The sequence below is a fragment of the Brachyhypopomus gauderio genome, unplaced genomic scaffold (genome assembly GCF_052324685.1).
Source record: "Brachyhypopomus gauderio isolate BG-103 unplaced genomic scaffold, BGAUD_0.2 sc73, whole genome shotgun sequence".
In the NCBI taxonomy this organism is placed as follows: Eukaryota; Metazoa; Chordata; class Actinopteri; order Gymnotiformes; family Hypopomidae; genus Brachyhypopomus; species Brachyhypopomus gauderio.
In genome coordinates, this window is record NW_027506894.1 from 1,701,060 (window position 1) to 1,713,935 (window position 12,876).

General features: G+C 44.7%; 1 protein-coding gene across 2 annotated transcripts; it reads left to right on the forward strand.

The window, feature by feature from the left end:
- The first annotated feature begins 168 nt into the window (after positions 1–168).
- LOC143491294 (phosphatidylcholine:ceramide cholinephosphotransferase 2-like) lies at positions 169–10,758 on the forward strand. 2 transcript variants are annotated; one of them, XM_076990152.1, is made up of 7 exons: positions 169–412; positions 3,156–3,742; positions 4,409–4,526; positions 4,740–4,893; positions 8,146–8,312; positions 9,069–9,292; positions 9,449–10,758. In XM_076990152.1, exons 2-6 carry the CDS (start codon positions 3,240–3,242, stop codon positions 9,252–9,254), a joined length of 1,128 nt encoding a protein of 375 aa, XP_076846267.1. In that variant the 5' UTR covers positions 169–412; positions 3,156–3,239; the 3' UTR covers positions 9,255–9,292; positions 9,449–10,758. The 2 variants fall into 2 exon arrangements, with proteins under 2 accessions (XP_076846267.1, XP_076846266.1); XM_076990151.1 differs by having other exon boundaries at positions 9,069–10,758.
- The last annotated feature ends 2,118 nt before the right edge of the window (positions 10,759–12,876 follow it).

A 12,876-nucleotide genomic window follows, 5' to 3' on the forward strand; every position in this document is an offset into this window, starting at 1 on the left:
TCACCCAGCGCCCCAGTGAGGATGAGTAACGCCAGCGCAGTGCGCCCTCTAGTGGCCAAGGGCTGAATCAGCACTCAGAGTCACCGCTGCAGGAGAAAGTCCAGCCCTAAACTTTCCCACACTGCGATGATTCACAGGCAACCATAATCTAATACTTCATTCGAAATAACCTGTAAGACGTACTAGGCTAGAACTACATGTGTTTAACCAGGACCAAGTTTACTGTGTGTGATTCTGCTCAGTGACGGAGTGACTGACGGTGCGGGCGGTGCTCAGGTGGGCGTCGCGACAGGTGTGTCCTCCACCCCGGTGTGTCCTCCTCCCCCGGTGTGTCCTCCAGCCCTGGTGTCCAGTGCACGGGAGAAAGTGACTCTAGCTGTGTCTTCAGGCCACCTGAAGTTCTGGGATCTGGGTGAGTAGTGTCACGTTTTGGCGTTTCACACGTAGATTATTTTATCATGTTGAGATGTTACATAAATATGTCCTCGTCCCGTTAAACACGCGAATGCCAAGGACTTTTAAATAGTTCAAATCGGCGGCAAAATGAGGTTTGTAGATCATTTATCCGGTGATCTGCGCGAACATCCTCCTCTTACACACTTAGCTGTAGCGAAGCTGACTGAAACATTTCATTCAACATATCGTTACTATAAACTAGTGTTACTTCTCCACGCGGGCGAACAGAAATATTTTTTATTTACGTAATGAGAATCAAAATAGAATGAAAATGAAATCTTGTTATCTTATAAATAAATAAGTATCTTTTGATGCAGGGTCGTGTGCGGTTTTATTTTGTTCATATGCAGCACTTCCTGGAAGGTGCGTCTCTCCACCCGGTTATTGGCCGCGTGCGTGTTGAGGTCGGGGTGTATTTTAAGCGCCGTGATCGATCGTGTTCCATTTCGCCTTCAGATGGATCCTAATTAGATCTTCTGGGGCAAAATAAACGACCCTGATCAGTCATGGTGAGGTCACTGGCCCTGTGGTGCAGGGTCATGGTTAAATGATGGTTTGTGGGATCTCCAGCAGGTTGTCTTGTCATCTGTGAGTCCTACAGGGTTGCCAACTCTCACGCATTGAGCGTGAGACACACGCATTTGACCGTTTTCACACGCTCTCACGCCACACTTCCGATATCTCACGCCGAAAAAAAATATCCAGTTTATTTACCTCAGATCCACATATATGATTCAATACGTTACTAGTTCGCTAGCTCTGGCGCCATCCACCGGCGATATAACACTGAATCTGTGTCCATTTTACGTTCGCAGCCCCCCCCGCTCAACAAAATACACTCGCCACCGGCTCCAGGTTAAAATCTCACTCCAAGCGAACGTCAAAAGTTGGCAACCCTGGTCCTAACCTAGTTGTCACTGAGGCACTGACTTGGAGCTGAGCTGTGGAAAGTTCTGGTGTTTTCCCTGAGACTTCTTGCATCGCTGGACAGACCTACCGCAGACCTATATGTGACACAAAAGCAGCTGGTTGTCATGGGAACATGCTGTTCATATCACATTGGCAGAATCACCCAGAGGCACAAACGCTTTTCTCTGAGACTCAGTCCGAACCTCACAGCGCTTGAACACGGTAGGTTTCGGCAGGTCAGAGAGAGGTTTAGAGAGACGTGTCAGAGAAACAGGCTTAGAGAGACCTGTCAGAGAAACAGGCTTAGAGAGACCTGTCAGAGAGACAGGTTCAGAGAGACGTGTCAGAGAGACAGGTTTAGATAGACGTGTCGAAGAGACAGGTTTAGACAGATTTGTCAGAGAGACAGGTTTAGAGAGAGACGTGTCAGAGAGACAGGTTTAGAGAGAGACAGGTTCAGAGAGACAGGTTCAGAGAGACAGGTTTAGAGAGACAGGTTTAGCAGGGCGAGTCGCCTCTGGGTTGCCATATGTCACACATGCAACATTCTTCAACCTTACAGTCTTTTGTTAAGTTAGTTATGAAAGACACACCTCTGTTTGCCTGCAGAGATGTGCGCGGACACCCATGCATTAAGACCAACACCGGTCTCTCCCTCGCGGGTCGTGTGGTGACTGGGACGCTGTGATGATTCGCAGGCAACCATAATCTAATACTTCATTCGAAATAACCTGTAAGACGTACTAGGCTAGAACTACATGTGTTTAAAGGCCAAGTTTACTGTGTGTGATTCTGCTCAGTGACGGAGTGACTGACGGTGCGGGCGGTGCTCAGGTGGGCGTTGCGACAGGTGTTTCCTCCACCCCGGTGTGTCCTCCACCCCGGTGTGTCCTCCACCCCGGTGTGTCCTCCTCCCCGGTGTGTCCTCCTCCCCGGTGTGTCCTCTGGTTTTCAGCAACAGTTCTATTGTCTGACACAAATATCAGACACACCTCTCCAGTCTTAAGGAGATCAAACAGTAAAGCCTGACTGGTCCTGTGGCCTGGAGCCAAAAAACGTACAGGTGTGGATTAGTGTGGCAGAGGTTCCTGGCAGGCTGACAACAGGCCCGTCAGGCAGGATGTGCAGCCAGGCGTGGCTCCCGGCTGCCTGCGAGGCGTAGTGGGCCTGAACGCGCCTGAACGTCCCTGAACATGGCTGAACGTGTAGGGGGGACACCCGCGACCCCGGGGTTGAACGGAGGCGTGTAGCGACTCAGGAGGAAGGCCACTACCATGGGGCTGAACAGAGGTGTGTAGGGTGTAGGGGCACAGCGGTGTGGGGAGGAACAGGCCAAGTTCAAAGTTCAGCACATGGGGAAGGGTCAGAGTTCAGCACGCGGTGCAGGGTCAAAGTTCAGCACGTGGGGAAAGGTCAGAGTTCAGAACACCAGACAGGGTCAGAGTTCCGTACACGGAGCAGGGTCAGAGTTCAGCACACCAGTGTCTGTGGTTCAGCAGTCTTGCTGGGTCTGTGGTTCAGGTCCCTGGTGGTCATGTGATGTGAGGATTTCTCTTTTCCCTCTTGTGTCTGAGTTGGCGATTTGACAACATTGTTTCTTCTGCAATGAAGGACTCTTATGCAACGCATAGTTATGTGACCAAAAAAGTTATGTGAATGAAAGCAAAACAATGGATTCTGTACAACTAATGATTCCTTGTGTGTATGGGTGTGTGTGTGTGTGTGTGTGTGTGTGTGTGTGTGTGTGTGTGTGTGTGTGTGTGTGTGTGTGTGTGTCACTTTCCGTGCAGGAGAGGAGACATTTCTCTTGTGGAATTTCACTTTACTGACTCTTTAAGCAGCTGGCTGTCAGACAGTCTGGTGTTGCCATAGTGATGGCAGTGTCTCAGTTTCCTGACACAGAACATGAAAGTGACAGCAGTTCCCACAACGTGGAGGTGACCATTCCAGACCACGCCCACCTGCAGACCACGCCCACCAGATCACCGCCTGCTCGGAACAGGCCTGCTGACGGTTACCCCGACGACAGGCGGGACCCTGACAGGAAGTGCGGGATGTCTCGGAGCTTCTCCAGACTCCTGCGTAAGAACCAGGACTACGTGTGCATCCGTATGCAGGACTCTCAGCGGGACCGCCTGCCTGCCGAGTGGGGGAAAACGGGCCTGGCGTTCCTGTGGGCGGCGTTCAACCTGTTCCTCACCACAGTTATGATCACCATCGTGAACGACAGGGTCCCTGACAAGACCTCCAACCCCCCGCTCCCGGATAAGTTCTTCGACTACGTCCCGCGGGTGGAGTGGGCCTTCAGCGTGACCGAGGTCATCGGCATGGGCCTGGTCACCGTCTGGCTCATTCAGTGGCTGTTCCTCAAACACAAGTGAGGGGGCTCTCTCTCTCTTCCTCTCTCTCCTTCTCCCTCCCTCTCTTCTTCTCTCTCCTTCTCCCTCCCTCTCTCCTTCTCCCTCTCTTCTTCTCTCTCTCCTTCTCCCTCACTCTCTCCTTCTCCCTCACTCTCTTCTCTCTCTCTCTCTCTCTCTCTCTCTGTCCTCAAGCACAGGTGTGTTCTACACTGAAACGTTTGTGTAGTGTGTGCGTGTAGTGTGTGCGTGTAGTGTGTGCGTGTAGTGTGTGTAGTGTGTGCGTGTAGTGTGTGCGTGTAGTGTGTGCGTGTAGTGTGTGCGTGTAGTGTGTGTGCGTGTAGTGTGTGCGTGTAGTGTGTACGTGTAGTACGTGCATGTAGTACGTGCATGTAGTGTGTACGTGTAGTACGTGTAGTGTGTGCGTGTAGTGTGTGCGTGTAGTGTGTGCGTGAAGTGTGTACGTGTAGTGTACACAGCACTTCTACCTGATCCTACTTAAATTCATATTGGCAGAACTGTTTTAAATACACACTGCAATGTACCCACATATAATAACAGTTACCAGCCAGAAAACACTCTATTTGTGTGTGTGTGTGTGTGTGTGTGTGTGTGTGTGTGTGTGTGTGTGTGTGTGTGTGTGTGTGTGTGTGTGTGTGTGTGTGTGTGTGTGTCTATGTGTGTAGGTCAATAGTAGGCAGGAGGTTCTTTTTCCTGATGGGGACCCTGTATCTGTACCGCATGTTCACCATGTATGTCACCACACTGCCTGTTCCCAGCATGCACATGGAGTGTGCGCCGAAGGTGAGGTCACCGCCCACCTGCCTCCCCCGACTCTTGCTTGGGGGCGGGGGGTTCATTCATTCATCTGTTCATTCATTCGTTCATTGTATACAGCCTGGAAGACTTAAGCTCTCTCTCCCTCCCCCCTCTCTCCCCACCCCTCTCCCTCTCCCTTTATCTCTCTCTCTCTCTGTCTCACTCTCTCTCTCTCTCTCTCTCTCTCTCTCTCTTTAGCTCTATAATAACTCAATGGCTAAGTTGTCCCGTGTAGTGCAGCTGTTTTTAGGAGGTGGTTTGTCCATCACAGGCTCCCATATCATGTGCGGAGACTTTCTTTATAGCGGACACACTGTCATCCTGACACTCACCTTCCTCTTCATCAGAGAATGTGAGTGTGCCATCATCATCATCATCATCATAATCTTTGTGTTGTCTTGAGTCAGAACATCACTACTAAACACTGAACTAGCTAGTGAATCCGTACATCACTATTAAACACTGAGCTAGCTAGTGAATCAGAACATCACTATTAAACACTGAACTAACTAGTGAATCAGAACATCACAATTAAACACTGAACTAGCTAGTGAATCCGAAAATCACTACTAAACACTGAACTAGCTAGTGAATCAGAACATCACTATTAAACCCTGAAATAACTAGTGAATCCGAACATCACTACTAAACACGGAACTTGCTAGTGAATCAGAACATCACTACTAAACACTGAACTAACTAGTGAATCAGAATATCACTACTAAACACTGAACTAGTGAGTCAGAACATCACTACTAAACACTGAACTAGTGAGTCAGAACATCACTACTAAACACTGAACTCGCTAGTGAGTCAGAACATCACTACTAAACACTGAACTCGCTAGTGAGTCAGAACATCACTACTAAACACTGAACTAGCTAGTGAATCAGAACATCACTACTAAACACTGAATTAGTGAGTCAGAACATCGCTACTAAACACTGAACTAGTGAATCAGAACATCGCTACTAAACACTGAACTAGCTAGTGAATCAGAACATCACTACTAAACACTGAACTAGCTAGTGAGTTAGAACATCACTACTAAACACTGAACTAACTAGTGAGTCAGAACATCACTATTAAACACTGAACTAGCTAGTGAGTTAGAACATCACTACTAAACACTGAAATAACTAGTGAGTCAGAACATCACTACTAAACACTGAACTAGCTAGTGAGTCAGAACATCACTACTAAACACTGAACTAGCTAGTGAGTCAGAACATCACTACTAAACACTGAACTAGCTAGTGAGTCAGAACATCACTACTAAACACTGAACTAGCTAGTGAGTCAGAACATCACTATTAAACACTGAACTAGCTAGTGAGTCAGAACATCACTACTAAACACTGAAATAACTAGTGAGTCAGAACATCACTACTAAACACTGAACTAGTGAGTCAGAACATCACTACTAAACACTGAACTAGCTAGTAAATCAGAACATCACTACTAAACACTGAACTAGCTAGTGAGTCAGAACATCACTACTAAACACTGAACTTACTAGTGAGTCAGAACATCACTATTAAACACTGAACTAACTAGTGAGTCAGAACATCACTACACTACTAAACACCTAACTAGCTAGTGAATCCGAACATCACTACTAAACACTGAAATAACTAGTGAATCCGAACATCACTACTAAACACTGAACTAGCTAGTGAATCCGAACATCACTACTAAACACTGAACTAGCTAGTGAATCTGAACATCACCACTAAACACTGAACTAACTAGTGAATCAGAACATCACTACTAAACACTGAACTAGTGAATCAGAACATCACTACTAAACACTGAACTAGTGAATCAGAACATCACTACTAAACACTGAACTAGCTAGTGAGTCAGAACATCACTACTAAACACTGAACTAGCTAGTGAGTCAGAACATCACTACTAAACACTGAACTAGCTAGTGAGTCAGAACATCACTACTAAACACTGAAATAACTAGTGAATCCGAACATCACTACTAAACACTGAACTAACTAGTGAATCAGAACATCACTACTAAACACTGAACTAGTGAATCAGAACATCACTACTAAACACTGAACTAGCTAGTGAGTCAGAACATCACTACTAAACACTGAACTAGCTAGTGAGTTAGAACATCACTACTAAACACTGAAATAACTAGTGAGTCAGAACATCACTACTAAACACTGAACTAGCTAGTGAGTCAGAACATCACTACTAAACACTGAACTAGCTAGCGAGTCAGAACATCACTATTAAACACTGAACTAGCTAGTGAGTCAGAACATCACTACTAAACACTGAACTAGCTAGTAAATCAGAACATCACTACTAAACACTGAACTAGCTAGTGAGTCAGAACATCACTACTAAACACTGAACTTACTAGTGAGTCAGAACATCACTATTAAACACTGAACTAACTAGTGAGTCAGAACATCACTACACTACTAAACACCTAACTAGCTAGTGAATCCGAACATCACTACTAAACACTGAAATAACTAGTGAATCCGAACATCACTACTAAACACTGAACTAGCTAGTGAATCCGAACATCACTACTAAACACTGAACTAGCTAGTGAATCTGAACATCACTACTAAACACTGAAGTAGCTAGTGAATCTGAACATCACTACTAAACACTGAACTAACTAGTGAATCAGAACATCACTACTAAACACTGAACTAGTGAATCAGAACATCACTACTAAACACTGAACTAGTGAATCAGAACATCACTACTAAACACTGAACTAGTGAATCAGAACATCACTACTAAACACTGAACTAGCTAGTGAGTCAGAACATCACTACTAAACACTGAACTAGCTAGTGAGTCAGAACATCACTACTAAACACTGAACTAGCTAGTGAGTCAGAACATCACTACTAAACACTGAAATAACTAGTGAATCCGAACATCACTACTAAACACTGAACTAACTAGTGAATCAGAACATCACTACTAAACACTGAACTAACTAGTGAATCAGAACATCACTAATAAACACTGAACTAGTGAATCAGAACATTACTACTAAACACTGAACTAGCTAGTGAGTCAGAACATCACTACTAAACACTGAACTAGCTAGTGAGTCAGAACATAAATCTACATCCCATAAATCACCCATAAATCTTGGGGTGTCAGCATGTGCCACTTCACACAAGCATGTGAATCATGTTCACCAGCAAGTGGAGGGAGCAGGGTCCCGTCAGACAGGGTCCTATGGAGCAGGGTCCCATCAGACAGGGTCCTGTGGAGCATGTCCTGTCAGACAGGGTCCTGTGGAGCAGGGTCCCATCAGACAGGGTCCTGTGGAGCATGTCCTGTCAGACAGGGTCCTGTGGAGCAGGGTCCCATCAGACAGGGTCCAGTGGAGCATGTCCTGTCAAGCAGGGTCCTGTCGGGCCTAATCCTGTGGAACAGGGTCTCGTCGTGCAGGGCCTAAACCTTAATGGGGTTGTATGTCCTGACAAAGCCAAACAAAAGTTTTGCTATATTTTGTGTGGGTTGGAGACCAACATTATGAAACTCTAAAAGGGTAAGATAATGTCTAACCCATTTAGTGGTTGACTGAGTTTCTTTCTTCCTGTCCCAGATTCCCCCCGCTCTTTGTGGTGGTATCACCTGATCTGCTGGTTGCTAAGCACTGTGGGCGTGGTCTGTATCCTGCTAGCACATGAGCACTACAGTGTGGATGTGATAGTAGCCTACTTCATCACCTCACGCCTCTTCTGTTGGTACCACACCATGGCCAACAACCAGGTAAAAACGTCAAATCCCAGAGTCCCTCTGCTTCCACAAACTACATTAACAAATCCCACTCTATCTAACTCTACAGCATAAATTCTACAGGTTAAAATTGTACCACAATATAGAAAACGTACAAAATACAAAATCATTGCGCTGTACGTGACATTCTCTGAATGTATTATATACTACAGAACTATTGTATAACGGTATAAACAGAATATTGATGTATTACAATACTGTGCTATAACAGTGTTACTGTATTATAGTACTGTGCTATAATACAGTATATTACTGTTCCAGTACTGTGGTATAACAATGTTACTGTGTTATAGTATTGTGGTAGAATACTGTATTTTACTGTATTACAGTACTGTAGTGCTGTATATTATTGTATTACAGTACTGTAGTGTGATGCTGTATATTACTGTATTATAGTACTGTAGTACTGTATATTACTGTATTACAGTATTGTAGTGTATTGCTGTATATTACTGTATTACAGTGCTATAGTATAATACTGTATATTACTGTATTACAGTACTGTAGTATAATTTTGTATATTACTGTATTACAGTACTGTAGTGTAATTTTGTATATTACTGTATTACAGTACTGTAATGTAGTGCTGTATATTACTGTATTACAGTAGTGTAGTGCTGTATATTACTGTATTACAGTACTGTAGTGTAGTTCTGTGCTCTAAACTGCATTTACAGCATTTGTGCAATACTGTGGTCATGTCTGTGACACCCGTCATCCTGTCTGCAGTGTCTCAGAGACTCTCCCCACAACTACCTGAGCAGAGTGTGGTGGGGCTGCCTGTTTGAGTTTATGGAGAGGAATGTGAGCGGCCCAGTGCCCTGTACCTTCTCCTGCCCCCTGGCCCTGCCCACAGTGCTCTGCAAGAAACCCTTTGAGCGCTACTCCAAAGTCCAGAGCACTCGAGACGACTGAGAGCCAGAACCTGCCTTACACGGCCATCACACACACATGTATGCGCGTGCGTACGGCAACACACACGCGTCTAACACTGGACGACATGTAGTGTGGGTGAGCTGATACTCTCACACGACAGTATTGACAGAGTGTGTGTGTGTGTGTGTGTGTGTGTGTGTGTACGTACGTGTACGAGTGAGAGACATCTGCAGGTCGTCCCGTTCTGGTCTAACTGCCCCATTCTGCGCTCACCTGCACTCTGCCACACACACCACACACTTGCACGCCTGCACGTGGAGCTCTGCTGAGGGCACTTCAGTGTGCTCACTGCTGCAGTTTGAATGTGGTCTGAAATGATGCAGTTTGAATGTGGTGCGAAGTGATGCTGTAATTTGAATGTGGTCCGAAGTGATGCTGTAGTTTGAATGTGGTCCGAAGTGATGTTGTAGTTTGAATGTGGTCCGAAGTGATGTTGTAGTTTGAATGTGGTCTGAAGTGATGATGTAGTTTGAATGTGGTCTGAAGTGATTATGTAGTTTGAATGTGGTCTGAAGTGATGTTGTAGTTTGAATGTGGTCTGAAGTGATGTTGTAGTTTGAATGTGGTCTGAAGTGATGTAGTAGTTTGAATGTGGTCTGAAGTGATGATGTAGTTTGAATGTGGTCCGAAATTATGTAATTTGAATGTGGTCTGAAGTGATGTTGTAGTTTGAATGTGATCCGAAGTGATGCTGTAGTTTGAATGTGGTCTGAAGTGATGTAGTAGTTTGAATGTGGTCTGAAGTGATGTAGTAGTTTGAATGTGGTCTGAAGTGATGTTGTTTGAATGTGGTCTGAAGTGTCTGCATTGACTGAAGCTGATTCAACTCTGGGGTTTTGTTTTTGTACTTTGAACCTCTGAAATTAGTGTTTACCTTTAAGAATGAAAATGCAGGAACACCATGGGCAAAGATGGTTATGTGTACGAGTTTCTTAAGGGACTTCACACCACATACTGCTTCAGTTCTGGTTCCCATATCCGTTGCCTTATTAAAGTATTTAATAGTTTATTTACCTGCATGTGTTAAAAAATAAACTGTTTCTGTAAGGACTGCAATTATTTAATAAGGTTTATTTTTAGCAGTTTTTGTGAGGGCCCATGTGATCAGAATGTGTGTGTGTGTGTGTGTGTGTGTGTGTGTTGCCCCAGAGTTCACACTTGCCCCAGGACTCACACCTGGGGCATGTGAACTCCTTCTATGTGTTCTTCTCAAATATCCATATGTCATCTGCACACTACGTTATTAAATTTTCTGTCAAGACTGCTGTGTTATGCTTAATGTATATAGATTATATGAAGGCAAAAACACTAAATAACTGCACTAATTTATTAATTGTGGGACTGTGCAATGATACAGGTTGATGAGGGTTACGGGGTCATGACGTTTCTTAAGGGTAACAGGCTGTGAAATGTTTTTAACTGTATGTGAGTGAGTGAACATTCTCTGTACATTTAATCCAAGCACAATAAAGTATGAGCTGACTGAGATGGTCAGGTAGGACTTCAACCATTCAGTCATTTTTAAATGTGTTATAAAACCTCTAGCATGTCAGCAGTCAACGTAAAGATTTAGGAATCGTGCCTCTAAGACACCGCTGGCCATCGGCATGTTTGTCAGTCTCTCCTAAGCGGTTCCTGCCGTACAGACATGACCCAGACCAGCTCTGTTCAAGCCTGTCACAGAGTGATTCCTGACTGATGGTGTCAAAGTCAGCTCTGAGACGGAGCCGTATAACTTGTCTTTCCAGAATGTGTATATAAACAGACGTCGTGAACACCCTTTACAGGAGGTGTGTCAACACTGTGGCCAGGCTGGACCCCGACAGAGGGTTGTTAAAGTAGCCGAGCTCGCACACGCAACTCACACAATCTCACACGCAACTCACATGATCTCACACACGCAACTCACATGCGCAACTATGTCAGAGTGGTTAGAATATTAACTTGACACAAAATTACAGTAAATCACAGTAACCAATACATCACCAAGCAGAAGCATGTGGCTTCATTAGGACGATTCGAAATTGGCACCAATTTGTTGCAGTGGACAGCATATCATGACATGAGTGAGCACGATTAGATAAGCTGACCAATCCCAGAAATTTTTATTCCTCTGACCAATCACAAATGTTTATTCCTCTGACCAATCACAAATGTTTATTCCTCTGTCACAAAGAAACTGCATTTGCAAGAGCAGATAAACATGAAGTTAATGTTGAGTATACTGGACATTTTTCAGACATTTGTTAACTATTGGAGATAATCAATGCAATCTTGGACCAACTGAACTGAGAGAACACGGAGTCAGTGGGAAGTGTGAATGATGAGACGTGTGAGCGCCCCAAGGTCTGCTGTCAGCTTCATTTACGAGAGTGAACTTAATGAGAAATGCCTTCAGCAGCTCACCACATTGAATTCCCTTTGACAAGAATACTGATGGACAACAACCAATTAAAACAAAGGCTGCAATTGTCAAGGATAAAACATGTAACGTTTCCAAACTGTTCATCAGACACAAGTGCTGAGAAGGTTCAGAACGCAGTCCAGAAGGTTCTGAACGGGGTTTCTCTGCCCAGTTCTTAGGGCTCACCTGACCATTCCACAGCACCACAGTCCAAGCTGGAGCACAATCACGAAACCTTCTGGAGAGACTCCAGGACAGAGTGAATCACACGTCTGAAGGACAGAGAGAAACACACGTCTGAAGGACAGAGTGAAACACACGTCTGAAGGACAGAGTGAAACACACGTCTGAAGGACAGAGTGAAACACACGTCTGAAGGACAGAGTGAAACACACGTCTGAAGGACAGAGTGAAACACACGTCTGAAGGACAGAGTGAAACACACGTCTGAAGGACAGAGAGAAACACACGTCAGAAGGACAGCGTGAAACACACGTCAGAAGGACAGAGAGAAACACACGTCTGAAGGACAGAGATGAACACTGGTCTGAAGGACAGAGATGAACACTGGTCTGAAGGACAGAGATGAACACTGGTCTGAAGGACAGAGATGAACACTGGTCTGAAGGACAGAGTTAAACACTGGTCTGAAGGACAGAGTTAAACACTGGTCTGAAGGACAGATATGAACACTGGTCTGAAGGACTGCTTGAAATCACCCAACCTTCAGATTACTGTTTGAAATATGTACTGTATCCGATTACAAACTCTAAACTGGACTTTCCATTCGCCAGAGATTTGGTTACATAAAAATTCTCCATTAATGACTATACAGGTCTGTGGTTACAAAATACACAGGTGAGATTGATTGGAGTACAGGTGAGGGGAGAGAACGGGACCATAATTACTAGCAACGTATCAGTGGACCTGGTGTTACTGACCCTCTCCCCAGATGTCTTTACCCATTGTGTGTTTGTACAGACTCTGTAACCAAATGAACATGAAAGATATTGTGATAAATCACTTGAATAGCAGACCAACATCAACATGGATGACTGAAGTTGAAATAGTAAATTATAATTACCTTGTGTAACTGGTAAAGGCATCGTCTTGGTTTTCATTATAATCTATCAAGTATTTTACTTCCATTGTAATTCAACCTATTTTGAGATTAGGACATCTTAAAAGATTGTGACT